The sequence below is a fragment of the Strix uralensis genome, chromosome 6 (assembly GCF_047716275.1).
Source record: "Strix uralensis isolate ZFMK-TIS-50842 chromosome 6, bStrUra1, whole genome shotgun sequence".
NCBI classification, from domain to species: domain Eukaryota; kingdom Metazoa; phylum Chordata; class Aves; order Strigiformes; family Strigidae; genus Strix; species Strix uralensis.
The window spans coordinates 22,631,842-22,659,402 of record NC_133977.1 but is presented as its reverse complement, the minus strand read 5'-3'; the positions used below and the strand labels follow the sequence as shown (position 1 = coordinate 22,659,402).

The window sequence follows — 27,561 nt, the reverse complement described above, 5'->3', positions numbered from 1 at the left end:
ACATGCTCCGTAGTTTGCAAAAACTAAACAAAGCTGTTAATCTTCTGTGAAAAGTAGCCAAAGGTTTGTATTATGAAGAAGGTCTTTGGCATACTTGTTCCTGGTTTATGGACTACTTTGTAGAGGTAACTGTTAGCTTCACTTAAAAGTACTGTTTTTTACATTTAAAAGCAAGTTATGAAAAACAGAGCAAGACTCTAATGTGTTAATACTGTTTTATGAGCTAAATTTGAAACAATTACAGTTTTGACAATTTCTCATTTATATATAACGTAAGGTGGCTTTTGGTATTTGGTGTGGGGTTTTTTTTAACCCTATTTTGTTGAAAAAAAACAAAGATTCTAGGATTGTCTGGACCATTAGCTAGTCATCTTGCTTACTTTGAGTCTTTTTCACTTACTGTACAGTACCCAGAACTACTTGTAGCCTCTTACAACAACAATGAGGATGCACCTCATGAGCCTGATGGGGTGGCCCTTGTATGGAATATGAAGTACAAGAAAACTACTCCAGAGTATGTCTTTCACTGTCAGGTATGATTCTGTCTCGGGAGCCTAAAGATTTTACATTGATGAACTTAGACAAGTACCTTCCTTATGCTTGTCAACATAATGATTTCATTGGGCTGGCATTCACTTTAACCGCATGTATTTGCAAACAGATGTGGATAGCTAGAGATTTCAGTTTAGAAACATTCTGTTTTGGAATTTCTGACAGCATTCAGAATTCAGTCTTGTTTGAAAACTCATTTTCTTATTTTAATTTATTTAAAACCTTGTGTAATGGTTGAACCACAAAGAAGGTTTGTATGTAAGAGGATTGAGTGGGATCATATACTACTAGAGCTTAGTTTACTGAAAAATGAAGATGGCCTGAGGAGACGGAGCAAGGATGAAAACTAGAAACATGTGTCAAGAAAAAGGCAGATGGAGGTTTTCTGGTAGTTTTCTGAAAGATAAAAACATGCAAATCTCTTCCATTATGCCAAGACTGGGATAGCCACTTTATTTTCAAAATGCCATAATTCTGAAAAATTACGTAGTTGGGTCAAAATTTAATCTCACATTGTCAGATTACTGTCAAAGCCCAGATCACAAACGTAACTTTATTGTACCAAAACAGATTTGTATATTCTCTAAGAAAATTATCCGAGAATGTGGCAAAACATTATTAAAATCTTGTGCATTACTGGGCCTTTTTTTGCTAACAAACTATGATAGGAGGAGTACAAATGTATACATATGAAAGAAAAGAGAACTTTAATTTTATTAATACAAATTAAAAGACTTGGGGTTTCACAAAGGGTTTGTGAATCCTTAAGTAATTGGACAATGATCTAGGCAAAGAACTTACTCTGACATTTGGTCCTCTTTTCTTTAGTTTTAGACGTATCATCGTTGAATGATGGTTTCTTGTGTATTTTGTTGTTTGTTTGTCTTTTTCCTTTCAGTCAGCAGTGATGTCAGCTACATTTGCAAAATTTCATCCCAATCTGGTGGTTGGTGGCACATACTCAGGCCAAATAGTGCTATGGGATAATCGCAGCAATAAGAGAACCCCAGTGCAGAGAACTCCCCTTTCAGCTGCTGCTCACACGGTAGGGGGTGAAATATCTTCAAGGACTGTTCCCTGATGAGATGTATTTAACCTCTAGGAAGCTCTGTCCAGTGCACTTGATTAATAGTGCTTAAATGCTTATGTCCATATTTTGCCAATGCTATCACTGAGGAACCCGACTTTTCATAAAAATCAGTGTCAGAAAAACAACTATCAGTTTTGTAGGGGAGTATTCTTTGTACTGTACTGTGATCAATCTTTCAAGCTTTGTTAAATGGTTAAGTTGTATATTTTGCTGTGTATTAATTATACCAGATTTGGTTGTTACTTGGAAATTCCTTTTCCTGATAGTATTTTACATTTTTTAGCACCCAGTGTATTGTGTAAATGTTGTTGGGACCCAGAATGCTCATAATTTGATTAGTATCTCAACTGATGGAAAAATATGCTCTTGGAGTCTGGACATGCTTTCCCAACCACAGGTAAGATAACTTTGGATATATATAGTATCTATTCCAGATTAATATCTTGTAAAAACTTAGTGAATCTAAAAAGCATTAATAAACATTTTCCCAACACACAGAATTATACTTAAGGTAGCTTTGATAAAATTTTTAATAAAATATTACCCCACCTGTGGAATCAAATATAGTCTGTGGATACTTTTGTATATTTTTGTTGCACTTGTGTTAGTGGCAAACACAATTTTAACAATAAATAACTTTCTTATTCCTGCCCAATTCTGTACAAGTAAAATAAAATTTAAAAAACCTCCTATTGAGAAATCTAAATGACTTTGTAGATGTTAATGTTTCAATTTTTTTTAAAGTAAGTTGCTGACATTTTCACTACAGGATAGCATGGAGCTGGTTCACAAACAGTCCAAGGCTGTGGCTGTTACCTGCATGTCCTTCCCTATTGGAGATGTCAACAACTTTGTTGTTGGCAGTGAAGAAGGCTCAGTGTACACTGCATGCCGTCATGGCAGGTGAATACAAACTTTAATTATTCAAAGGAAATAAAAATAGTGAAAGGATGAGTCCCTGCATGCTTTACACTCCTAAAATTTATAGTGCATATTTACTCCTTTGTCCTGAAGGAGTTCAAAATAGCTGTATATGAATTCCACTGCACACTTTTTCCTGGGTAACAGCTTCATTAAAACCAGAGAAGTTGGAATATTGAATTGGTACTGTGTTGCCTTCAGTGACTAGGAGTTGTTTGTGTTGATGAGGGCAGCACAGGTCACTGCTGGTTTATTCATTTGAATTGTAGCAGAACATTCCAAACTTCGTATCGGTTCTGTAGATAATTGTACAGTAACATCACGCACAAATCTTAAATTGGCTAGCTTTTCTCCTGCTGTTCAATCTATTTTGAAATTGTCTGACTGTATCTTATCAATTGCTTTCTTAAATATAATTGAGTGTCCAGGTTTCATCTCAAATACACATCACCCTTGCTGCACAGCTTTTTAGTTCCAAAATAGCCAAAATTGTATCACTTTTGTGTAACATCCTTCCCATCTGTTCCCCCCCTTCTTTTTCATCGCTTCTGATAGGAGGCTATTAGGGATATATTGTTACTGTTTTATGTCTGAGCCCTGTGTCCATAAGGTACATGGAACTTCTCTTAAGTCAGTGGTAGTTTTAATGCTTATTCCCGAGGACTGGATTTTGTTCTTCGAATGAATGGAAGTTTTAGCTATTGCCTAGAGAATGATGTAGTTAAATATGTGGACTTGTACCTGCTGAATGAGTCTCTTCTCCCTGTGGTATATTTTGGCACTTAAGGTTAGCAGAAAATAGATGTTGAAGTTAAGGTCTGTATTTGAGCCTGATCTTCTGTGATCTTGTGGTGAATGAAGCCTTTTGCAGTGGGGTAACCTCCATACAAAGCAGCAAAATCTTCTCTTGGCTATATTTAAATTGCATTTCAGTGCTATCTCTGTCTGCAGATGAATGGTTTCCAGATAAATTAACCTTGGTTATATATTCTAAAACAGCAAAGCTGGAATCAGTGAGATGTTTGAAGGACACCAGGGACCAATCACAGGTATCAACTGCCATGCAGCAGTTGGACCTGTAGACTTCTCACATCTTTTTGTCACCTCTTCTTTTGACTGGACAGTAAAGCTTTGGACAACTAAGGTAACTTAAATAGATAGTTCAGTGGTTTTCTTTGTAGTCCTTGACACAAGGTGGTGCTATAATGTAAGCTACTTAAGAAACTTCAGTAAACTGAGGTCAAATCCTGTGAAGCGCTCTAGGTTCCCAGCAGCAGTCCTGCAAAGAGGAGACGGCTGATGAGCAAAACTGTAGTTAACAACAAAAAGCTTTGCTTTCAGATTATACATCCTTTGTATACTTCTGATCCATTCTGTTCATCCTTTTGCCCTCTGTTATCCACATCAATTACAATGTAATCAAATGTAAATCATGTTGTAAAATCAGTTACTTCATATTACACATAAGGCAAATGTTTTGCTACAATTTTGTGGAGGACTAAAGGACAGCACCAAAACTGATGTCAGTTAAAACTCCATGAGGATCACAATTGAAATACCTATCATTCCCATTGCCAGAATTACCCTTCTCTGTTACTTTGATAACCTGAGGAATGCAAAGCAGAGGAAGCAGAGTTAGAATCTCCCAGTAACAGTCTGAATTGCTGTCACTGATTTATCAATGGCTTGATTTACAATATTCTTAATACATTAAATTTACAATCTCTTACAATATTGGCTTGCTACTGATTTGTTTTATAGTAGCAGCCAGTAAAAAGGCTGCATGCTTTGGAAAGCATCCCTTTAATAACAGCATTAATTTTTTGCTGCTTTTTGCATAGACCTTTGTTTTAAAGTAAGTCAAAATATGAATCATGTTTTAGTTACTGCTGATGATGCTGTTGAAGTTCTGCATTTTGATTTACCTGTTAGCTTTATAATTTTGAAGTGCAGAGTTTGGCTATCACATTGTTATGTTTGCTTTTTTCAGAATAACAAACCTCTCTACTCCTTTGAAGACAACTCAGATTATGTTTATGATGTGATGTGGTCTCCAACTCACCCTGCTTTGTTTGCCTGTGTGGATGGGATGGGCAGGCTTGACCTGTGGAATCTCAACAATGATACTGAGGTGAGGCAGTCAGGTTGACAGTCAAATGTAGCTGGAAAAGTGTTTGTACACTTTGGAAAAAAATGTCAGGAGTTTACCATAGCGTTTTGGTTTCAGTTTTTGCTGTTATTCTTAAATATTCTGTAGTTCCAGTAGTTTCTGTGTAATAGATACCATTCTTTAATTACAGGGTTGTAACTCAAATGACTCCTCATAATGAATAACAGCGGTAATTGAATTGCTTTTACCTGTAACAAGAGTGCAGAACATCTGTCGGCGTAACACTGATCCATGTTGTGAAAGTGATTACAGACCTCCCCCAGTATGGCCTTGGCAGCCTATAGCTTAACAGTGGGAACAAACCTGTTACTCACACACCACTGTTGTTCCTATTGCCATTGTAATACTGCAGTGAAATTGTAATTTGTTTCTAAACTTAGAGAATTGAATGTTTTCTGGTGTGAATTATAAACATAATTATAGTATAAATCTTTTCCGAGACTAGAACTTGTTGGAGGTAGGTAACAGGAAAAACCTGACAGATACTCAGTACTTAAATTTCACCTTCTCATAACTGCATATAGAAGAAAGCAGTTCTGTAGGAGCGTATCCCAGCCTATGGCTTTAAATTGGAATTACCTGGTTTTAGCCTTTGGACAGGATTCAACCTGCCAAAGCAGCTGATTTCATCCCAGCCCTCTGTCATAATCTTTCTTGAGAACCCAGCGCTCCTCCTTGCTGTCTGACTGAATGCATGCCTATGCCTCCTGTCTCATGACAGGAATGCAGATGTGCTTTTTGATAGAGGGTGTTTGTACTTTGCCCGAGGGACAGATGATGTGGTGTTCTGGTCATGTGACAGCTTAAGGCCACCGAGAGTCTTTGAGATCTACGTACTCTTCATCAGCTGAAATGTTGGACACTTCTGATTCAACACTGAGGGACTAGGTGTGTTCTGTAATCTATATATAGCTTGTGGAATCCTCATGAATTTTTAGCAATGTGTTTTAAATGGATACAGGTGCCAACTGCAAGCATTACTGTGGAGGGCAATCCTGCTCTGAACCGTGTGAGATGGACACATTCCGGGAGAGAGATTGCTGTAGGTGATTCAGAGGGACAAATAGTTATATATGACGTGGGAGAGGTATGTATACCATGTATTTTGTGAAGTACATTACAAAACACTTAAGTTTCTTTTGACAACTTTTTTCCCTTGTGATTAGAGGAATAAGATTGAATTTTTATTTCAAATTCATGTTTCCTTTTTGTGTCTATTTCAGGTATTCTAGCATAACTTTTTAGCTTGCTATCTGGCAGCCAGTCAAAAAGTAAAAACATTAACGTAAGGCTGGTGAAATAAGATGAAAGAATCAATGGTTTTGTTTGTAGAGATTTTATCATCTTTAACTGTGGCACATGTGAATTCTGACCATAGCTTGAGAGGTACTGAACAAACAGTTTTGCAGTGAAGCAGTCTTGACTTTGTTCCTACAGGGAAGCTGTTGCTATTGCAAGTATGTGTACTGCAGTAGTACGTAACCAATTGATTGGATAAGGATATGGCATTAGTATTCCCCTTTGGAGGTAGTCTGTCAGGTGGAGACATATCATTTGAACTTGTAATTGTATTATTACATACTCAGATACAGGATTCTCAAATTCTGCTTCTTTTACTAGTTAGAGCTTTTGCTGTTTAGACTCTTTTAAAAGTTACACTAAATAAAGGTAAGCTTTTCTATCGGAACCTCTCCTGAACATTATTTAAACACTCTGCTGTTCAGAATGAGCTGGTTTTATTTATCAGTAGGTTTAAATAACATTCTCTTTGTCAACAGCAAATTGCCGTTCCTCGCAGCGATGAGTGGACTCGATTTGGTCGAACACTAGCAGAAATAAATGCTAACAGAGCTGACGCAGAAGAGGAAGCTGCAACCCGCATACCGGCATAGATCTTTAAAAATAGGCAGCAGTGGTAGACTCGTGAATGATTTGATGCAAATCTTAAAAGTGTTAGCATGCGTCAGTTCAAATAATAGCTTAAGGAAGGAATATATGGATTCAACTATGGACTTTGAAAATGTATTAAGATCACTGAAAATCAGATCTTGCGTTGTCACTTTTTATATACAAATTACAAGCACATTCTTGGATTTGTGTAACTTTTTAATACAGTTAACTTTGACTTTGCAAGAAACTTCTTTTGCTGAAACACTAACCTGGTGTAAATTTGCTCTTGGGCTTCTGAAATCTCCACTTTGTAACAGTATCTATTTCTGAAAAGTAAAAGTTCTGTTTCTAAACTAAACTTTCTATATTATACAGACAAACCTTCATTAGGTAGTAGATCTCTGAAGCATTCTTTTAATTTGAACTCTTCAAATTACCCATGGATATGCATGCATATGTTCCAAGTAAGTTCAATTGTTTATATATAGATAAGCCTCAGGCTCTGGTAGTGGGTAATATATGTGAATAAAAACCTGTCTGTAGTTACGAACTTATTTGATAATTGGACCTGAATTAATGAAATACATATTTAATACCAAGTTCTTTTGTTTGAATTAGTGCATTAAAAGGTGAGACTGATTCATAAATAAAGTATTATATGAGCATTTGTCAGCTGCCCTGACCCCTAATCTGTGTCCTTTCAGTAGTTTGAGAGTAGAAAGTTCCTGGGACCTGCTGCTTTCATTTTACTACACACATCACAGAATTGTTTTCTATCCCCAACCTCCACTTCCTACCATGGCAATCAGCCAAAAGTAAAAAAGGCTACTGTTGTCAAATTTTTCTTTTCCAAATCATAAGGAAGTAGATTTTGACTTAATTTCTGTAGCATGATGATTTGCATTCTATTAACTACAGACTTGCTGCTAATTTTCTATATTAAGTTAAAGAAAGATGTTCTCATTGCTTTTTAACATAGTTATTGAAACAAAACCTCTCAGTGGCTTGAAACAAAATGCTTGGAATTTCTGTTAAAAGTTAAATTTTTTGAGTACATCTTTCTTAGGACATTATCAAGTTTCCCATCAAGACTGGATTGGGGGTGGTAGGTGGGTGTGGTGTTGTTTGGGGTTTTTTCTGTTTCTCCTTGTCTCAGTTCTGTTACGAGCAGCTCAGAGACACAGGCAGCAGTAACAGCAGTTCTGTCTTCAGGTGGTTCTCTTCCAGTGAGTTTGAAAGTGAAATGTATTTAGGTTTCCATTGGTGTTGGCTTGTCAGAAGTCCCCCCCCTCTTTCCAATGCAAAGTCATGCTGTTCAGTTTGACATTTTTCTTGTATGTTTTCTTCAACCTTACAACAGCAGCTATCTGTTGAGTAATGTGTGAACTCTATAAAGAACAGGTGCGTCATGTGATGATTTTTACCCTTCAGGCACAAGAATTCTTAACGAGCAGAATGTTATGTTGTCTACTGAATTGTTCTTTTTTTTTTTTTAACTGAGATTGTTACCTCATTGAATAATACATTTCTTTCCGACTTATATTTCAGAAACCCAGTAGATAATGCTTTCTTTAAATGGATTGTGACATAAATTTATAGGTCATATGGCATTAGTTTTATGTAATTTCAACCTTTTAATAATTTTCAACAAAACTATTCTGTATTCATTCCTGCTTGTGTTCTTCCCTCACAGAATAGTTGAGTACAGGTTAAAAATGCTGTAACAGTAATGTTACATCATGTAACCTGATGCTACATACTGTAAATGAACCTCCTGGGAGCCACACTGTCCAGTTTTGGAGCTGTAAGAAATACAAATGCTATCTTGCACTGTAAAGTCTCCTAAGGCCTTGATCAAGTCAGTCAACAAGCTGTGGCTAAGATTAAATGCCAGTGGGTACCTACCATTTTTGTATCTATTTAGAAAAGCACAGAATGAAATACATAGATATGGGAGAAAGTTCCTGGGAAGCCTGTCTCTGGAAAACTGCACAGAACAGGTAATTCTTTAAAGAGAAAAAAAACCCTAATAGACAGGAAGCCTTCTAATGGGGAGATATATATATATATATAGAGAGAGAGAGAGAGAGATATATATGTTGCAGAACAGTGATCAAACTCCCAGGCTCAATATGGTGTAACCTCTAGCTCACTAAGTATTATTCATCACCAAAAGATTTTGCATCTTCCCTAGAGGTTAGAACTGAAGGCTGGCTTGTCTGTGTTTGTAGTGTTCAGTTTTTAAGCAGCCATTTCTTCATAAGCTAAAACTTTTCATACTAGCCTGCTGTCACCTGAGCAAGAAAATAACAGAACTTCAAATCAGTTTATAGTGCTGGGATACACTGTACTCCAGGATGTTTAACTCTGGGGGGGGAAAAAAAAAACCACAAAACTAAACATTGGAGGTTGTCATACTTCAGTAAGCAAGGCTGGAAACCACCCCTCTCTCCTCTGGCTGTATGGGTAGTATAAGTACTTTTCCTCTAGGATTGTAGAAATCTGGACTCCCCTATTTTCTCTGACATTTTTGCATTTTAAAAATTATACCAGATAAACTTTCATCAGACATTAAGCCAGAAATAGTTCAAGCTTTTCCTCCCTCTTCTCCTTTTACTTAGCATTCCACTCAATTAGAAGTATAAACAATGATTTTGCATTTTAATGCACATTGCATTTTAATACCTTTGCTGTAACTAGCAGTGAAATGCATCCCTTCAGAGGCTCTCCCCTACTGTACAATCATTAATGGGTATATCTAATATTAAAATTTTAATCTGTGATCTGTAATCTGTGGAGGAAAAAAAAAATCACACTGGACAACATTTATAAAAACACAAAAAAGTGAACTGACTTAAATCTTTTTAAATATTTTATTGTCACGATTGTTACCAAAACGCCTTCAAAACATTCTGTACATTTCCAACTATTTTGAGCTGCACTACCCGTTATATAAATGTCTGATGCCGTGATGTCTCTGTACAGAGATGTACAATATGTACAGTAACATTGAACGCAAGCTGTGCAAGGCAAAGTCTAGGCTACAGATTCATGCCACTGGTTAAAACAAGGCATAGAACCACAGCTTCAATCAGTTCCTTGTGTGCAAATAAACAAATAAATGCAGGTATATATTAATATTAGAAAGGAGTAATTAGATTTGCAAGCTCAGTTCAGCTAGAACAACATGCAGCTGACTTGGAAAAATACAGTACTACTCTCGTGAACTTTTTCCACTGCATCACTTTGTTAGGCTGAAACATTTTCAGGATTCAGCTGCTACTTTTGGTTGAGCTGAGATGACGCCAGGAGATCGAAATTTTGGAAGATACAAACCAAATTTATTTTCTATACCAGCAAACGTAGCTGTAGCAAGTCTGTATCCACCTATGTGCTCAGGGTTAACAGGAGGAAGATCTGAAATTTGAGTTTTTGGGGTAGGTTCTGATCCAGAAGGTTTGCTGTTTGAAGAAAGAAAAAGAAGAAAAACCTTTCCTTTATTTGAAGTGTTTTCTTAAGCCTGAATAACTTTACAAAATCCAGATTAAATACTTAAGGCTTTGTCTGAGTATGGAATACTGTTAAAGCTGACCTTAATTAATTCACTTCTGTGGTCAAGTAAAGTTGAGTTCAGATCACTACTTAATGGGAAATCAAGGCCAAAAGTGAAGTTACATTTTTACTGATAGCTTTGTAAATTCTTTTTAACTTCCAGTGACACAGGAAAAATGGACAAAGTCTCTTGCTACAATGGAAATACAAATTTTATGTAGTGTATTAAAATAAATATGAAATGGCTCTTTATGTCCTCATCTGTTTAGAAGTAGCATGCAACTTTCAATTATATAAGGATGGGGGGTGATTTTTTTTTTTTTTTTTTTTTTGCATACTGCAATTTTAAGTACAGGTGCTCAAAGTCACCAAGTTTAACTGGTCCCATGCATGAAAAAAAGTAAGATTTTTTTTAACTTGGTAGGTTTTTTGTGCAAGCTAAAAAGCAAATATTTGACTTACAGGCCTCCGAAATCGACATAAAGCCATCTTTGCAGAAGTTCATAAGTGACCAAAGTAACACCAAACTGGGGTGAAGATCTGAACACACGAGCTGTTAAATATTACAAATCTTAGTGTCAAACAAAGAAAAATTTCTCATGAGAGAAGCTAAACATTTTTAACACAATATGTTTTTCAGAATCAGACCTTGTAAATACTGCTCTAATTTGAGCCCTTAACAAAGCATGTACTAACTTACAGATTTGGGGTCAGCTTTATTATTCAGAGCGCATTTCTCACCTGCAGCTCCCTTCCAAAAAGCCGAAGGGCCTTCTTCCCTTAGAATCTTTCCAAAGCAGTCAATAACTCCACTGTATGTTGTCTGACCAGCGCGAGCTGCCACTTGCAGTCTTGTCTTGATGACATCAGCAGGGGTTACCAAAGAAGCAGCAGGCACACCTTTTAGAAGAAAACGACATTTAATTTGCACAAAGAATCTTGTAAAAGATGAAACACTTCTAACTGAAAAATACAACTGCAAACTTTAATATTTTTTGCAAGGATTAGACATCACTAAAAATGCAAGTTCTTACACTTGATGCTAATACAAACTCTTGTGATTGGTATAGTCATTTTGAGTTTCTTCTAAATTTAAAGGCTATAACTGATAGTAAAGAAAATAATAAACTATCAACAGCAATACTCTCAACATCTTCTAGTAGTCTGTCAGTAGTTTCAAAAAGTTAAAAGAGGCATCTCTAAATTCACGCAAATGCTATATATGTAATAAGAGATATCCATGACAAAAATTAGTTGTGCAGCCTTACTGTATTTGCTAATACTCTTCAACATATTTTCCAAGTTACATAGATGATTTGGTTTGGGAACTGGAATCCTACACAGCCATTTGTTAAAGGTGTTAGTAAGAAAACTACTACTTAAAACACCTATTCTACAGAAAGAGGTCTGTGCTGCTGTTTGGACTGTTGTGTAGGAGAATAGATGCTGCTTACTTCAACAGGCAAGCCATAAAAAGACTGAGGACAATGAAGGTGTTTTACAAGTCTGCTTAGTGCCAACAGCGTGATATTAGCCAACAGTGATGGAAGAACAAATCTCCACTTCCAAGGCACCACTCTCAGCTTTCTAGTCAAAGGAAAGGAGAAAGTTTTCAGAAATGTACTCCACAGTATATAACTGTGTCATCTGAGATATTTCTGAATACTTCTGAATACTGTAAAAATGTCATCCTCTTAAAAAGAGGAACCATCTTCTGACTTAGAATTTTGATGTTTATTTTGACTTCCATTAAACATTTACAATTGGTTAATATTGAATTAAAAATTTAACAAGTCACTAATTTGCATAGGTGATCATAAACTAAAGTGTCACTGATCAATTCAGGAGGTTTTAAAGAAAAACAGAAGCAATGTAGTTAAGCCTACAAGCATACACTAATAGCAACCATATGCAGATTTTCCTTTACAGGCAGATATGTTCAGACTGTATTCTTCCCTGCTGCACATGCGTAACAGGAATGGATAGAGCAATCGCACATTTGAAATCTGTAATTCAGAAAGGCAGATTCTTGTACGTGCCTCCAAGATTTACACACATTTTTAATAGGGTTCATCATTTAGTATGAGTGACCCAGAAACACTAATCAAACGAAGAGAAGCTGTAAGTTTGCAATCTAAGTAAAAACAGTGAGTCTTTATATGAGATACAAGTTAAATAATGATATTTACATGTGCTTCTATGAGTACAGTAAGCTAACTAATTTTCCATTTATGGCAGCTCTGCATTACTTGAGAATAAACAGGGCTACAAATCCGTTACTAGTTTCCTAGCTGGTCTCTCCCTTCCCTCTGGCACAAGGAACATACCAACTGGCAAAGAGCAGGTGCAGCCAAGCCCTGTATCAAGTCCAATATGGGAAACTACTCTTCACACACAGATGGCTCATGACTGATGTATAGTGATTCCTTACGACCGTAACAAGTAATGAAAGGTCTCTTCAGCCCACTGATGTTTCTAAACTGCACAGATTCCAACACCGAACTGTTCACAATTGAGGGGCTTCTCGTGGTTTTCATCCTAGTGATCTAATCCTTGGCAGTGCAAAATCTGGCCATCTGTATCCACATTTTTCAATATCCACCACTACAGTTCCTCCATCTAGTATTTTTATACCTCTTACTGTTTAGCCAGAACAACTTTTTATCACAGCTGCATATTCTCGTTATAGTAAACATTTTTGAGAAGCCTTAAAATATTTTATATTTCAGGGTATGGTACTTTAACTTCAGCTTCTTTACTAACTAATGCCCTATTTTTAGCAATTACATTTGAACAAAGTTTCTTCTCAGTTATTCAGGAATCCAAAACTAGGTAAGTTATTTTCTTCTTGGCTCTTATGATCTCTCATTTTACGTTCATCAAAGATTCAAATTAGCCTTCAACTCTGAGAGCACAGTAACAAGTAAAACCCCATTGAGACAGACAGATCAAATTTGACTACAAGTTGCTGAGCTGCATTACGCTGTTTATCCACATTATGCAAATGTAATTAGCTCTCATCAAAATTACATCGCCTCCCACTAAGGATAACAGTGATCAAATTTAGATTAAATCAGATACAATGGTACAGTACCCTTCCTTTATATGGGGCTACTGAATGAATATTAAATATTACTCACTAGAAGAAAAAAAGAATTACTTCTAGAAAACATTCTGTGAAATTACCTGCAATGGCTCCAGCTATAAGGAGATTAAGCCCTCCCACATGGCCATTTTCATCAGCAAGCATCAGTTTACTATGAGCATAAACAGGAAAGTAGATTGCAGAAAAGGGAATGTCTCTGAGGAAACATGCTTTGGCACCCTGTCACACAGAAAAGAGACATAATACAAATAAATTTTGTAAATAAGGTTAAAATTGACATCCAGCAAGCGGCCTGAGCCCAGGAAGTACCAACTCTTTTGACCTGCCAGCAAATAACACAGAAAAGAAAATGTCTCATGAAACAGAAGATGTAGGGTTGAACTTGAAAAAAGAATAAAGAACATCTAAAGTAAGTTTCTAGAATGAGGAAGATTCAGGGTTCATGTCTAATTTTAGTAAGCAATACGTGACATCAATCCTGACATCAGCACCCAGGCTAAATACCTCTTTATGTCTTGCTGACAACAACCCACAATCACAGAAGCAGCAAGGTAAGTCCTTGCATGCCACTGTTTCCACAAAACACAAAAGCACTAGTAAAGAATCAGTGAGGACTGTTGAAAAACACCAGTCCTTGTCTAAACACCCAACTGGTATGCTCCAAGCCAGCAGCCTCCACACATTGGACCCACCTGAGGCCAGTCACCCAGCAGGTATATTAACAAACAGCACACATTACAAACTCTACATGGCTTAAGCAGAAGACCTGATAAGCTCGTTCCTTCAATTATTTTCACACAGATACTTCATGCTGTAAAATGAGTTCTTACAGCTATTCACAAATGATAACGCAATTCTAAAAAATAGAAGAATTTTTAGTAAGCTCAATTGTTTAATTACTGCAAACAGAAACAGTAATTTTGTCCCATGTACCAAACACCTGTCATTTTTAGAAAATATAAGGGTCATGAATCTCATCTACTGATTTCAAACAAAAGCTTCAGCTCTAAAAGTATATTTCCACATTTTTATAGTATTATTGCAGGTCTATGGACAAATCACATAAAACAGTGTTTTCTAAGTGCACAGCTACTATAACTGCTGAATTTACGTATTACCCCTTGCACTGGCAGAAGATACAGGAAGAAATACTCTTCCTTGTTTAAGAAAACTAATAGCTTCTGCTCCATTACATCTGATCTGTAATGATGGTAGTAAGTATACCTGCAGGGAAGGCATCTGTTGACTGGCATTCTGCTGAAGTACAGTACAGTATGGGCTTTTTTTTAGTGGAATTTGTTATTGACAAATCCCACCACTTAACTTCTTAAAAATCTGAATCTTACTAAACTCCACTACTGTTTCACTGCCATCAAATTATTAAGACAAAGAGAATATCCTGCTGCAAAGATAACAATAGAGATAACAGAGATTCAAAATAAATGTAAGAAAAACACACAGGGAAAGCTAAAGAAACTTTTCACAAAACCCTACCAAATGAAATGATCAGTGCTAGAAGCCAGCAGGTCTGCAATACAGGACTCCCTGTAGCTTGGCATAAAAGCCCAAAGGATAGAATGGGAAAGTATTTTTTTGTATCCCACTGCCATTAATATAGAAGTGGGTTTTCTTCAGTTTTCCACTGTGGGGCTGCCCTGCAGGAAGATATTGGTTTTAAATTCAAAAGATGTCTTTGTTTTTAACAGGTTTTGTTTCAACAATGTAGAAGTTTAGCATCAAACATAAAACGACAAAGCCACTCAAAGCAGAAATACTTACCTTATAAAGGCCAAGAAGGCCTAAATCTTTTATAACAGAGAGGGCACTGACTCTGGGTCCTGTAGTAATTTCTCCCGCTACCTGCAACCGAATTTTTACAATCTCCAGAGGATTAGTGAAGATGACCTGGGAAGCTCCTGCCTACAAACCCAAAGAAAAAGAAAGTAAATTGTGTTACTGGAGCATGTAGCGACAGGTTGACTTTTGCAAGGTGCTGAGTGCCTTCACTTCTCACTGCATGGGCTGATATTCTCACGTAAAAATATGAGAGATGTTTAATAAAGCACCTGTCTGGAAGTTAAAAGCCCCAAATCAGAAATCATGGGTTTGTCTGAATTAAATTTTTACATTTATATGTTTATAGTTCACAGAAGTGGATTAATGCAGTTTGTCTCTGCTTTTCTCCTTGACATCACTTTCTAGAAGTCATGGCTGTGTTTAAAAGTCTATCAGACATTACACAAAATACTAAATTAAAATAATTGTTAGACTTGTGCTACTAGAGCATCAAACACATACAAAGAAGACCTTGTGTTTATTCAATAATAATCCATCACCAATGTGTAGACATGTTATTTGCATTTAGTGGTGATGTTGTTTAAAAGGTAAATTTGCATTTAATGGTGTAATTTAAATTATTAGAAAAGGTGTTCTGTAGTTTTGTAGCAGCCTTTAATTGTCCTAAGTGGAAACAAAATATAAAATTTGAATACAAAGAGTGACATTTCAAAATATGGTATTAGATAGAAAGAGGAGTCATATATTTCTGTGAGCTGAGCATGACAGATATTACATGCAGGAAATACTCTGTTAGCAGTGCTGAAGAACTATCTGCAAACTTCCTAGCAACAGTGTTACAGAGCTGCTTCAGATTCTGCACTTTAACCAAAGACTTTCAAAGAACTATGTTTCAGATTTGACAGAGATTCAGTCTGACAGTTCAGTTTCAGAAGCATGTGAACCTATTTAAACTGACACGTTTAGATTTCTCCCTGGTTTGCTGTAGGTACTACCATTCACTTCTAGAGAAGTGTGTGGTTCATCACAAAACAGCTAAATTTTACTGAGCTTTCTTTTACCCCCTTTTCCCAAGCCACCTTTTTTCATTTAAAAATTAAAACCACTTCCTTAAAATTTATGGCATGTAACCACTTGAATACAGCCAACTTTAAAAAGCATTTATTCCACAATCTAAAAGCTCCTCTTAATCCTGATCTATTCCTCCAACCCATCAAATTTTAGTGAGGGAAAAAGATGCAGAACATCTGCAATTAAAGCTTTTTTCCACTTCTAAATTGCCCAGGAAGCAAACTCTCTTTGTGATGCTGGGGGGGTGTGTGTGTGTGAAGTGAAATCAATAGTCTGCTACAGCACCTCCTGGACACCATGCATGGTGTGCTCTGCCAAATGATTCAGCACTAAGGAATGCTAATCCTTTCTGCCTATAGCATGATCTTCCTCTCTCCAGCAGCAGGCAGAACAAATTTGAGATTAGTCCCAAAGCATGTCTTAGACTTGAGACGAAAGAGCATTGCAAACTTCAACAGCTCTTACTGAGAGGGACCAAGCACTTGGGTAGTATCTATGGGATGGGGGGCATGAAGCACCAAAATCTTCACTGACCAAGCAACCAACACTTCACTGAACCTTCACTGAGCACACTGCCATCCTTTTATTGCAAGCCCCATTTATTACTTCACTCAATATTGACATTTAAAATCATCACTGTTGGCTTTACTAAAACATCTTGGCCCAAACAGTGGGAGATCAACCCCTACTTTTGATTAATTATCTCCACTGTAGTAGTTACTGTCTTTAACACTTCCCACTCAAATAATCAGTCTAGGTTGTTAATCTTTGTTTTATTCCCTCACTTCTTCACCTCTCTGAAAGAAAATCAAAGCCTACATTTTTGTGGCCATTTGTTGCAACCATCACAAAGATCACTAGAACTCCCAGACCAGCCAAACTGATCCCATCTTCCGTGTTCCTTGGACTTACTGCATTGTGTTTACTCAGTTACCTGACACCACTCATGTCCAAACCATTCTTGACACTCTCTTCTCATCTCACCTTTTCCTTCCCAGTTCATACACACCTAAGCATGCAAGATGACATGGCTGTCCTGCTAGGCAAAGTTCCAATTTATATAAAATGTATAAAATTCGCATCTGGCAAGTTCTGTTAAACAATAACCAATTTTTTTGTTCATATTGCATTAAACAGAAAACCAATTTCAAATGTTTATCATTTCCCCACATAATTTTTAAAAATAATTTTTGTAGATAAAACATTAAGCGGAATGCTCTTACTGCATAATACAATGCACCACACAAAAAATTCAAATAACTTTAAATTTAGACTCTAAGCTAGAAATTCACTCCTTCTAGACAATTACCAGCTACCTGCCTATTAAATATGCATTCTTTGTTTACATATATATGTGAAATTCCACTTTTTATTTTTAACGTTATAAATTAGCACATCCTGCAGAGCAGCCAAAATAACTCTTCCTATTTGCCTAACACCCACCATAGAAACACAAATAGGCCAATTTGTAAACATTTCTATTTTCTACCCTGAATTCAATCTTCCTCCAATTAACATTCTCCTCTCCTAGGTGCACAACTGCCTACCTTTCTGTTAAAATCAGCAACAGCCCTCTTCTGATACAGAAATGAGAAGACTCTAAACAACACATTTTAATAACTTAGTAGCAATACTAATTATATATACAATGTTACCAATTGTATTATAGTTAATACAGAATTATATATTATGGCAATATTAATATTAAAATATGACTTGATGATAGGGTTATCAAGCAAAATAAAATATAAGAAAAACCCTAACATATGCTTATATTATCAGTAGAAAACCATTTGAAAAGCTCTTTCATTACATTAACACTTTGAACATTGAGTATTTAGAGTGTTGACAAACTTCTCAACAGGCAGCTTTCTCAAAAAGAGCTGTAGCTGTCGAGATACCCAGTTAAATACTCCATATTAGCAATATGTACTTCTGTGCAAGTCTTGACTTTTTATACTGTTATACCTGGAGCTAGGCAAACTTTTCTGCACAGCAGTGATCTAGTTCACATGAAGAGGAGCACTGAATTCACTGGCGTTGCATGAGTATGTTAGGTCCTTAGACATGTCACAAGTACATATAAGACCAGCATTGACTTTAATACAGAACTTGTAACACAAGTAAACTCACATTTTCATTGCATATTTTTTTAAAAATGAATGCAAGAGTTGCTTTTTGTTTGCTTGGGTTTTTTTCAAGTAAATGGTTGCCTATCTATCTGAGGAAGAATGTGTGAAGCCGAGAAGAGTGGGGAGCAGAGGGAAAGCACTCCCCAGAAGAGGGTGTAGAAGAGAATGACACAAAGGATCTTAAAAAAAAAAAAAGAACTGGCAGTGTGCAGGGTTGCAATACAAATCTCCATGCTTCTGTGCAAGTCATTGGCAATCATCATCATTCTTTTCCAAAATATCTTACTTCAGCTGTCAGCTATGCATGCTAAATACACGTGCACATGGATACTATACACACAGAAGTATATATTGCAGTCCTTGAATTTCTTTTGGAGAAGGTGTGCTAAATCTAGATTTCCCCCCAAAAACCTCCTTTCACACATAAATTACAACAGACACTTTAAAAAAGGTTGACAAATTTGTTTCTGAATGGAGGTTATTCATACACATCAAAAATACCAGTAATAAAAGCTTCTACTTAACCTTAATGTCATGTAAAATAACTCTACAAGGAGCAAATAAAGGAACTAAATCTGACAGCAAAGGTTATGAGAGAAAAGATGTAGTTTGAGATCCCACAGCAAACGCCCCATGACATGCCAAAGGCTGAAGGAAATACACAAATGACCCTGCAACATGAGACCTCTTGCCCTTTCCAATTCCACCCGAGAGGCATATGCTACAAAGGGGGAGAGGCCTATTTCAAGCCCTTCCTTCCTTCCTTCCTTTTTGAAGCCACCATATCCTGGACCACAACTATGTCCCATACAAGCAGCTAAAATAAGATGTTCTTAAAACAGTCTAGTTTAAAAACATCAAAAGAACTTGAAATTCTTTCTCAAGGCAAAGCTGTCATTGTTCATGCACCTACAGTAAGTTTACTCTTTTACTAAAGAATAAATTTCTCCCTAACTTTAAATGTCTACAGCTGAGATCAAGATAAAGCAGTAAAGTTTAATTCTGCTTCTAACTTTATCTGTTTAAAGTATATGAAAAGAAGTAGAGTATCTTCAAGATTTTGAAGGAAAAGTACTGACAGTTATAATTCTATATTTTTGTGTTTGTTAAATAAAAACAGTAAAATTTTAAATTATTTTTAAAAAAAAAAAATATTTGACATATTCCTATTTGCCTGATAAGCCTACAGACATGTTTGTGTGCATGTTTAAATAAATGTGAAAATTATTTTTACAAATACAGCAAAATATTTGGACTAAATGTTACATTTGTTGTTTAAATATATGAGTTTTTAAATCAGTGGTAAATTTGGACTCCTATGTGTATGTATGCGCAAACACCCACTCCCCCACCCCCCCTGTAATCATCAACAGATGCATTGCCTACACCTCCAAGAAGGGTTCTTAGACCCTTTCTGTCTGGCACCCCACATCCTCTTCCTCCCTGCAGCACGAATCAGAAACACCTTTCTGATGAAACAGGATTCATTCACTCAAAATGCTAAGCACCAAGCACACTGCATCGGTGGGAAGAATCCATTTTTTCCCTGTGTAACTCATAGGAATTACAGCTTAAAATCACAGCATCTTTGTCTCCTGCAACAGTAGTTATGAATCATTTACACAGCATTAGATGTCTACTTCAACATCACTTCCCAACTGAGGATGAACAGTTGCCCTACAGCACCTTGCCCTTCACCATGTACTCACATGCGTCATGCGTGTAAGTCCCTTTGAGAAGCACTGTCCGTATCAGGTATGCGCGCTCTGCTTCCCCAGCTGCTGTCGGGATACAGGAAAGCATTGTCGAAGCCTCACTCAGTCCCCCTGCAACTCAAAGCTAATGGTAGCTGAAAACTCCAAAGGCAGGAATGCAGGCTAATCACTGAATTACAATGAAATGTAATTCAATTAATTACAGTAACAGTAGGGAAAGAAATTGTTTGCTCTGAACATGCGTAAGTGCGGATAGTGCTGCTGATGATTAACGAACCAGCGTACTCTTGGGAAGGTAGGCAGATGGGATATCAGTTTCATCCATCAGGGACCAGAGCCCTTTCACTGACAGGTATGACCTGACCGCTGTAACTGAGCTGCCCCACGTAGCTGTTCTGCAGATTTCAAATACAGCTACAGCTTGGGAGCAGCTGGGAATATTTGGGTTCTGACAGAGCAGACCCTACCCTTCCCAATGACATTTACATTGCCCAGCGGCTAGCAGGTAGGTTTCAAGGAGCACAGGGCACGGGCTGCCTGCGGGAGGTCCCTGCCCTGCAGTAAGGAAGGAAAGACAACAGACAGGCAGCTGACCATATAAACAGGCCACTGCATGGGCAGATGTCTTTGTTAATGGCTATGAGAATTAAGACATTTCCTCTTCCTGGGAACGGAAGTTTATTCCATAACCTTACAGGAGCTGAGAATAACTGGAGCCTGAGAAGTAAGATTTTGGCCAAAGAGATCCAGTCTCTTGCAGTTACTGTTTCTGGAGGAGGCACATGCCTGTGGGTAGCCCTTTTGCTGGATGGTATAGCACTTCCTGCAGACAGTCCAGAGCTGAGGATACTGAACAGCCCACACAGGTTCTCTTGAATCACTCTGTCTTAATGTCAAAGGTTTCACCTGTCCTCATGTGTGGGTCTTAGAAGACTGTAACACCATATGTAGGCTTTGACATGGCACTGCCACCCAGAGAGGAGAATTTGCTAGGTCTGCTGGAGCCCTTCCCAAGCTGCCTCCACTTCCTCACAAGAATTTTTTTTGTTCCTGGTTGAGGACTGTGGCATGCACAATGTGCTTTTGTACAGCTCACGAGGGTGGGCCTTCAAAGGTCAGGAAGGCCTCTGGTGGAAATGCTACAGAATGGCTGAAAATATGGCTTGCTCATCTTGCTCATCCACTACCAGTTCCATATCAGAAATGATGAAAAAGTGCATTATTCCTTTTAATCAGGAGGTTCAACACTAAACACAGGCAAGTGATGGTCAGGGATAGTAATAAGTACATCTCTGAGAACTACACGCAGGCATAATGCTGTTTCTTCTGATGTTACAAGGTGAAAAGCATGTTTTGAATTTAGCCTGTATTTATAGTGTACTATTAGCAAAATACTTAAGTGTCAAACAACAAAGAAAAGTCACAAAAAAACAAGTTACCCAAATCCAGATGTCAAAAATAATTTTGGCATATATAAAACCAAGAGTCCCACAGTAACCCATTGTTTTGTTATGAACAGAGAGCAAAGGAATAGAATAAAGGAAAAACGAAGAAGATAGCATCACCCAAACAGAAAGTCTTGCATGCCCTTACACACAGAAATCGACTAAGCTTACTTGTACTTCCTCGGATTAACTGTTGGTTATGTCTCATAGCATTTTGTAAAAAAAAAAAGTATACAAGGAACACCAGAAGTGCGAAGATCAACACTATTTCTAAGCAAGTTAACAAAGAAAAGAGCTGTCACAATGAAGATGAGAAGGATTGAGGATGAGAAAGACTAACGTATCAACTTGCTACTGCTTTAGTCAACTGATACTTTCAGACTTTTAGAATAAACTTTATAGGCTTGCTAATAAAGATTCTGGTATTAGGAAGAAGTGAAATTGCTAAAATGGAACTAAGCAGCAATACAGACAGAAAAGTCAGATGATCCAGAGGAGGCTACAAAGAAATTAACATTCCTGAGGCTGCTAAAGTGTGGCCAACTCCTCTCCTACAAAAGCCAACTTTATTTAAAATTCTCCCAAACTGAGTGAGATAAGTATTACCTTGAGAAAGGAGATGAGAGTATCAGCTAAGACAGTCAGCTAAAAGGAAAGGTTGTGTTTGGACAGATTATCATCTGCTCATCTTCACAGAAACATCAACATTTCTGAAAACTTATCTGAAACTCAGATTTCTCCCCAATTTTTGCATGTTCACTATAGTAAGACAATAAAGTTATTTTGAAAAAGGAGTACCTACCAGGAAATGGAGAAGCCTCTAATGTAGATTGAATTTATTATTATACATTTCAGTACAAAAGAATGTAAAACAATAAAACTTATTATCAGATGTCTGATTTTAATTATGAATTTAACCACAGAGAAAAACACTAATGTATTATATTCACTTCTGTTATAAATGACCTGTATATGCTTTCTGTGTTACTGAGCTTTCCAGAAAAAGGTTAGTCTTTTGCTAGCTATACATCACAGCTGCTTTCTCACATTTCTCAGAAAATAAACTTTGTACACTGACAGGTGAAGACTCAAGCATGTACCAGGCTGCCAAATTCAATCAGGCAGAACTATAAGCAGCCTCCCTTCAGGGCTGCTTCTTTGAATTAAAAGTTTGCAGAGGTCAACAACCTCTCTGCCCCAGGTTTTGTTGTAAGCTGAGGAGGTTTTATACCAGCCTGTCAGCCTACTCAACTGGAAGTTATTAGTGTTCTCCACTACAAAAGAAACCTAACTCAAGTCTTAAACATTTTATAGGGTTAACAACCATTGGGGAATCCCACAAATGAAATTAGCCAATGTGCAAAATAACAACAAAAAAAAAATCTATCATCAATATCAATTCAAACAACTTACAGATTGCTAAGAGATCCACAGCCCTCAATCTCAACAAAACGCAATTTGGTTTTGAACTGTATTTAGATGATGGATGTAGATAGTGTCTGGAGTAATGCAGCTACATTTTATACGAAGTCATTTAAACAGAAAATTCACTCATATCTATTACCTGAATTATAAGACTACACCATTCAGTTTTCCCACATTTTCACAAACAGAAAACTTACACATATAGCAAAGTTGAAGAGTGTATTTCTTTTCCTTCTTAAAATCTTGAGCAAGAAATAGATTTGCTAAACTGTTCTAGCTCCTCACCTCCACCAAAGGAAACTCAAACATGATCTCTATAATCCATTCTCAAGGTCTACCTCTAGCTTTCCAAACCAACCATGAACACCGACCCAAGAAAAAGGATGGAAAGGGAGAAAAGGCACCCTCTCTTTAGCCTTTCATAATTAAAACCACTGCCGAAACTGAAAGTTAGAAACTCGGCAAAAGAAGTCGTTCATGCACATAAATCCAACGGAACTCAACTCAGAAGTATGCAAAGCTTTTCAAACACAAAAAGTACTCTTTTTAGTACTTGTGAGTGGGAGAAAAAAGAATAGTTCTGTTCAAATTGACAAACTACACCCATTAACTGTCATTCCAACTATACTGCACATGACTGAGAATCAATTTTTCTGAGCAATACAGGAAGGATACTTACACAGCCTCCAGCAAGGATCTCTGCAGGGAGTGGAATGGAACCATCTTTCTTAGTAAATTTGTCTCTGACAAAGTCATTAACCTAATAAAGATACAATACATTACACATAATTTTATTTTTCCTACTTATTAACATATATCAAGTACATCTGTAACATATATTAGAGTGCTTGTAAGTGGTCATCTTTCACACATTTTAGGAAATAAATCCTGCGTATGTTAACAAACAAAAGGATGCCAGGAAAAACAAAAAAAAGATACGTACAGTTAGCTTAATAGCCTTTTCTGGAGCAACACCTATCAGCTGTGGTAACAAGCCTATAGAAACAAAGACATCATAAGGCAACATTATCTTCCTAATACAGAAACTAGTATTTTATAAGAGCTCTACAGAAATGCCTTTCTGCACATGGGATAGATATCCTTTGAGGTGGATGGCATTTAAGTATGTGATGCTGCTAGAGCACTGTATATTCATACCAATACAATTTTGTATTAAGATTTCTGTTGAAAATGGTAGTGAACAGGATGACCAGATCTGCCTTCCACAACCAAGTCAAGCTTGATGCTGTTGCTGTACAGAAGGAAAAAAAGGGTAAGGACTGAACATATACCTTGGAGATATCTACTGCATAAGAGTTCGTTTGACTTTAAGACCATTAATACCATATTCCCATAAAGCTTGCAATTACTTTTTAAAATAGGAGAGTAATTGTGACCTATACACATGACCATGATAATTTATCAACTCACTTCTACCTGACTCACTAATGTGAGTTTTCTAAAGGCTCCAGTCAACTAAGGATATAAAGGATTTTCTCTTGTTCAGTTCAACATGGTAGCATGAACTTCTTTAAACACCATTACTACTGAGGATTTTTTATCTCACCAAGAGGAAGCATTAGTGGACAGAAACTGATTTTGGAAAGGACCTTCCTCCTGGAAAACAGCTACGATCAAAATCAACTGCCATTTGACAAAAGCACATACAGTTTTCTAGGAACTAATAGGTTTAAGAAAAAAATCAGTAGATGGCAGTCTTAACTTCCTAACATACAAGATTGTAACAGTTATCTGTTATTTTTAAATCCATTTTCTCCACAGTCATTTTGGCGTATGTATAGATTACAAGATATAAAAGGTTTATTCTTATTAGAAGTCTTCATTTCCTATTGTTATTCCATGGTTAGGGAATATCAGTTTATCAAAAGTGTTTGCCAGTTAACTAACAAAAAATCCCATGATATCAAATATCAGATAACAGCAACAAAACTGTATCGATACAGTTTTCCACTATCTGTTAAGTAAAAGAATAATGGCTAAAAATTCATTAAAAATGTTCAAAATTACCAGAAGTACTCAGACTGCAGAATTTTTACATTACTTCCTTAAAAGAAAGCTTAGAGCAAACGCACCTAAATAGAAAGTGCAGCAGTTAATATATGCAGTGTAGTGCCTTCTTCCAACACAGTACTTTCTGTGCGATTTACAGACTTACTATGCTGAGGAAAGGTAGTTATTAAATACAAAGAAAGGCTGACAATAACAAAAAGAAATGCTGCCCTCCCAGCCTGAATCTCTGATCTTCCATGAAAAGAAAATCCAGCACTGCAGTGCCTACACTTTAAAAACCCAAAACTACCAGACAAAACACCACAAGACAATCCCCCCACTCTCGTTTATGCAGCTAAACTCACTGGGCACACACATTTGGTGAGAACCTGGGACCGTGCATGGTCTATTGAGGGACCTTAGAAGATACTTCGTTAGTTCTGAAGTTGGATGCCAGCATTCAAAAGTCTGCTAATTTTCTTGACCAAAAATCATATGTTTTTATTTTAAAATATGAACTTTCCAGTTCTACTTTTTAAACTGCAGTAAATGATTACATTGTACCTTTATATTACAATACAGTTAGGATAATCCAGCTCAGGAATATAAGAACCCAGTAATAGACCCACAGACAACTCCATAAATGTTTCTGTTGTTCAGTCTAATACACTTCCACAAAGCGTCTAACTCCGTGAGTCCAAGATCTTAGTAAAATGCTGACCATTAACTGTAACATTTTCAAAACAACTACATGAATTTATGCTAAACAATCTTAAAGACAATTATTAAACAGACTATTAAAAAGTTTAACAAACTGACATTCTTTCAAACAAGAACATTTTTTCTCAAGTGTAATTCATTGCTTTTAACTCATAGATGGAATCATCCTTGATTTCAAAGTGTTTGAGAAAGGTTAGTAAACAAAAATAAAAATAACAAATGATTATTTTTAGAAGCTGCTATGCAATACCATGTGGCTGGGGAGAGGGCAGGAAGAGAAAGAAAACAGTACTCTAGAACAGCACTATAGAAATAGTCTCAGAAATGTAATTCAAGGACTATTTGCTTTTGTGAAAGATTCAGCAACAAAAAGGAAAACAATTTACCAGTAAGGCACAATTTACAGAGGTTACAGCTATTTCATTAACATTTCCACTGACATACTCCTCCCTCTACTCATCTGCATAGCAAAATCCTGCACAAAAAACTCTTTAGACAGAATCCACAGATTCTCACATGAAAAAACTTCTCAGATACTGTCCTTAAAGGACACCGTCATGTCTTCATTGACAGAACACATTGCAAAGCAGAAAAAAATGCTGTGATCATCACAGAGTTAAGTGACTTTGCTCCCACTAAAAAAAAAAAGTGTGCCAATTAATAAATAAACACCTTACTGATCCTTATGAAAATTGTGCACTTCGTTAAGTTACGTGAAATGACCATTAAAAATAGAGAATTGAACTAAATATCAATTTCAGAGGACTGGCTAGCATGAACCCTCTATGTAAATCTCTGCTGATGTGATAAAAACCCTTTCACAATCTTCTCCTAAACTAATACAAGATACAGGATAGCTTTCAGTCTAACTGATAAAGCTGATAAAAAGTTGCTTTGAATTCTTAACCTGTATTTTAGAGGAGGTTTTTTTCTTTTTATAAATTACAACTTTTATGAGTTCCACTGTTGATATTTTAAAGTAAAATAGAGCAACATAATACAACAGCAGGATGCAATTACTTGTTCACAGGATAAAATCATAAAACAAGTCCCACTACCTGCAAAAGTATGAGGCGTAAGATCTGGCATCCAGTTTAACAGGTATATTTCAAAATAACTGTCTTTGGTCTCTTAATAAAAAATATTTGCACTAAAATAGATCTTTATTCCTCAGATGCTACTCTGCTCCTGATGTTTGCCACCAGCCAAAACTTACAATCCTCAATTTGTGAGATAACAATGATGTCCACAACACTCGCACCATAGCAATTAGGACTTTAAACAACCTAAGCAGCAAGGAACAAATCAGTAACAACAAAAAAATGCCCAGTTTTTTCCCAGCAATTGTTTGCGATGAGCAGTGTTCAAGGGAAGGTAAATATTGAGCTCTATGAAACAGAAGCAAAATTGTATATGATATCAAGTTTCCTGGTTTTCCCATAAGAAACTAGCTGTTGAGGTATTAAAAAAAAAAAAACAGAAAATCCCCGACTTTTTTTTTTTTATTCACTTACCTCTGTATAGACCAAAAAAGCCTTCAAAACGCAAAACCTTTTTGAAGCAGTCAAAGCTGTTTTTATACATCAACTCTCCTACAACTGAACCAGAGGAGCGCTGATTCTGCATACGAGTTTTCACCAGGTCTATGGGATATACTGCAGTAGCACCAACAGCTGTAAGGAAGCATTTAGAATATTATTTCTGCAACATCATTGTTGGTGTAGTATATAATGATGATTTCCTATATAATGATGATTTCCTACAACATTTATTTAAACACAAGGAATATATAAGCTGGTAAGATCTCTGGTATGCTGGAAGTAAGAAAGGACAATACTGAAAGTCTAGAAAAAAGTCTCAAGCAGCAGAATAGATTACACTATTACATAAAACAAGGTGTGTAGAACAAAGACAACCAATCTGAATTACCAGTAAGGAAATTCATTACTGGAGTAGTTTCAGAGG

General features: G+C 36.6%; 2 protein-coding genes across 4 annotated transcripts in view; one reads left to right on the top strand and one right to left on the bottom strand.

The window, feature by feature from the left end:
- The window catches only part of DYNC1I2 (dynein cytoplasmic 1 intermediate chain 2), a 29,762-nt gene extending 22,474 nt beyond the window's left edge, over positions 1-7,288 (top strand). For all 3 annotated transcript variants that reach the window (XM_074873222.1, XM_074873221.1, XM_074873223.1), the window contains 8 exons: positions 408-533; positions 1,451-1,597; positions 1,926-2,039; positions 2,412-2,545; positions 3,563-3,707; positions 4,554-4,694; positions 5,695-5,820; positions 6,512-7,288. In XM_074873222.1, the coding sequence (XP_074729323.1) occupies positions 408-533; positions 1,451-1,597; positions 1,926-2,039; positions 2,412-2,545; positions 3,563-3,707; positions 4,554-4,694; positions 5,695-5,820; positions 6,512-6,625 (1,047 nt within the window). In that variant the 3' untranslated portion in view covers positions 6,626-7,288. The remainder of the gene's footprint in view (positions 1-407; positions 534-1,450; positions 1,598-1,925; positions 2,040-2,411; positions 2,546-3,562; positions 3,708-4,553; positions 4,695-5,694; positions 5,821-6,511) is intronic.
- Positions 7,289-9,477: 2,189 nt separating this feature from the next.
- Positions 9,478-27,561, bottom strand: part of SLC25A12 (solute carrier family 25 member 12) — a 50,750-nt gene continuing 32,666 nt past the window's right edge. The window contains exons 11-18 of the mRNA XM_074873220.1: positions 27,111-27,269; positions 23,810-23,862; positions 23,546-23,626; positions 15,061-15,201; positions 13,362-13,500; positions 10,917-11,075; positions 10,638-10,728; positions 9,478-10,084 (exon numbers count right to left, since the gene is read on the bottom strand). Coding sequence (XP_074729321.1) covers positions 9,889-10,084; positions 10,638-10,728; positions 10,917-11,075; positions 13,362-13,500; positions 15,061-15,201; positions 23,546-23,626; positions 23,810-23,862; positions 27,111-27,269 — 1,019 coding nt within the window. The 3' untranslated portion in view covers positions 9,478-9,888. The remainder of the gene's footprint in view (positions 10,085-10,637; positions 10,729-10,916; positions 11,076-13,361; positions 13,501-15,060; positions 15,202-23,545; positions 23,627-23,809; positions 23,863-27,110; positions 27,270-27,561) is intronic.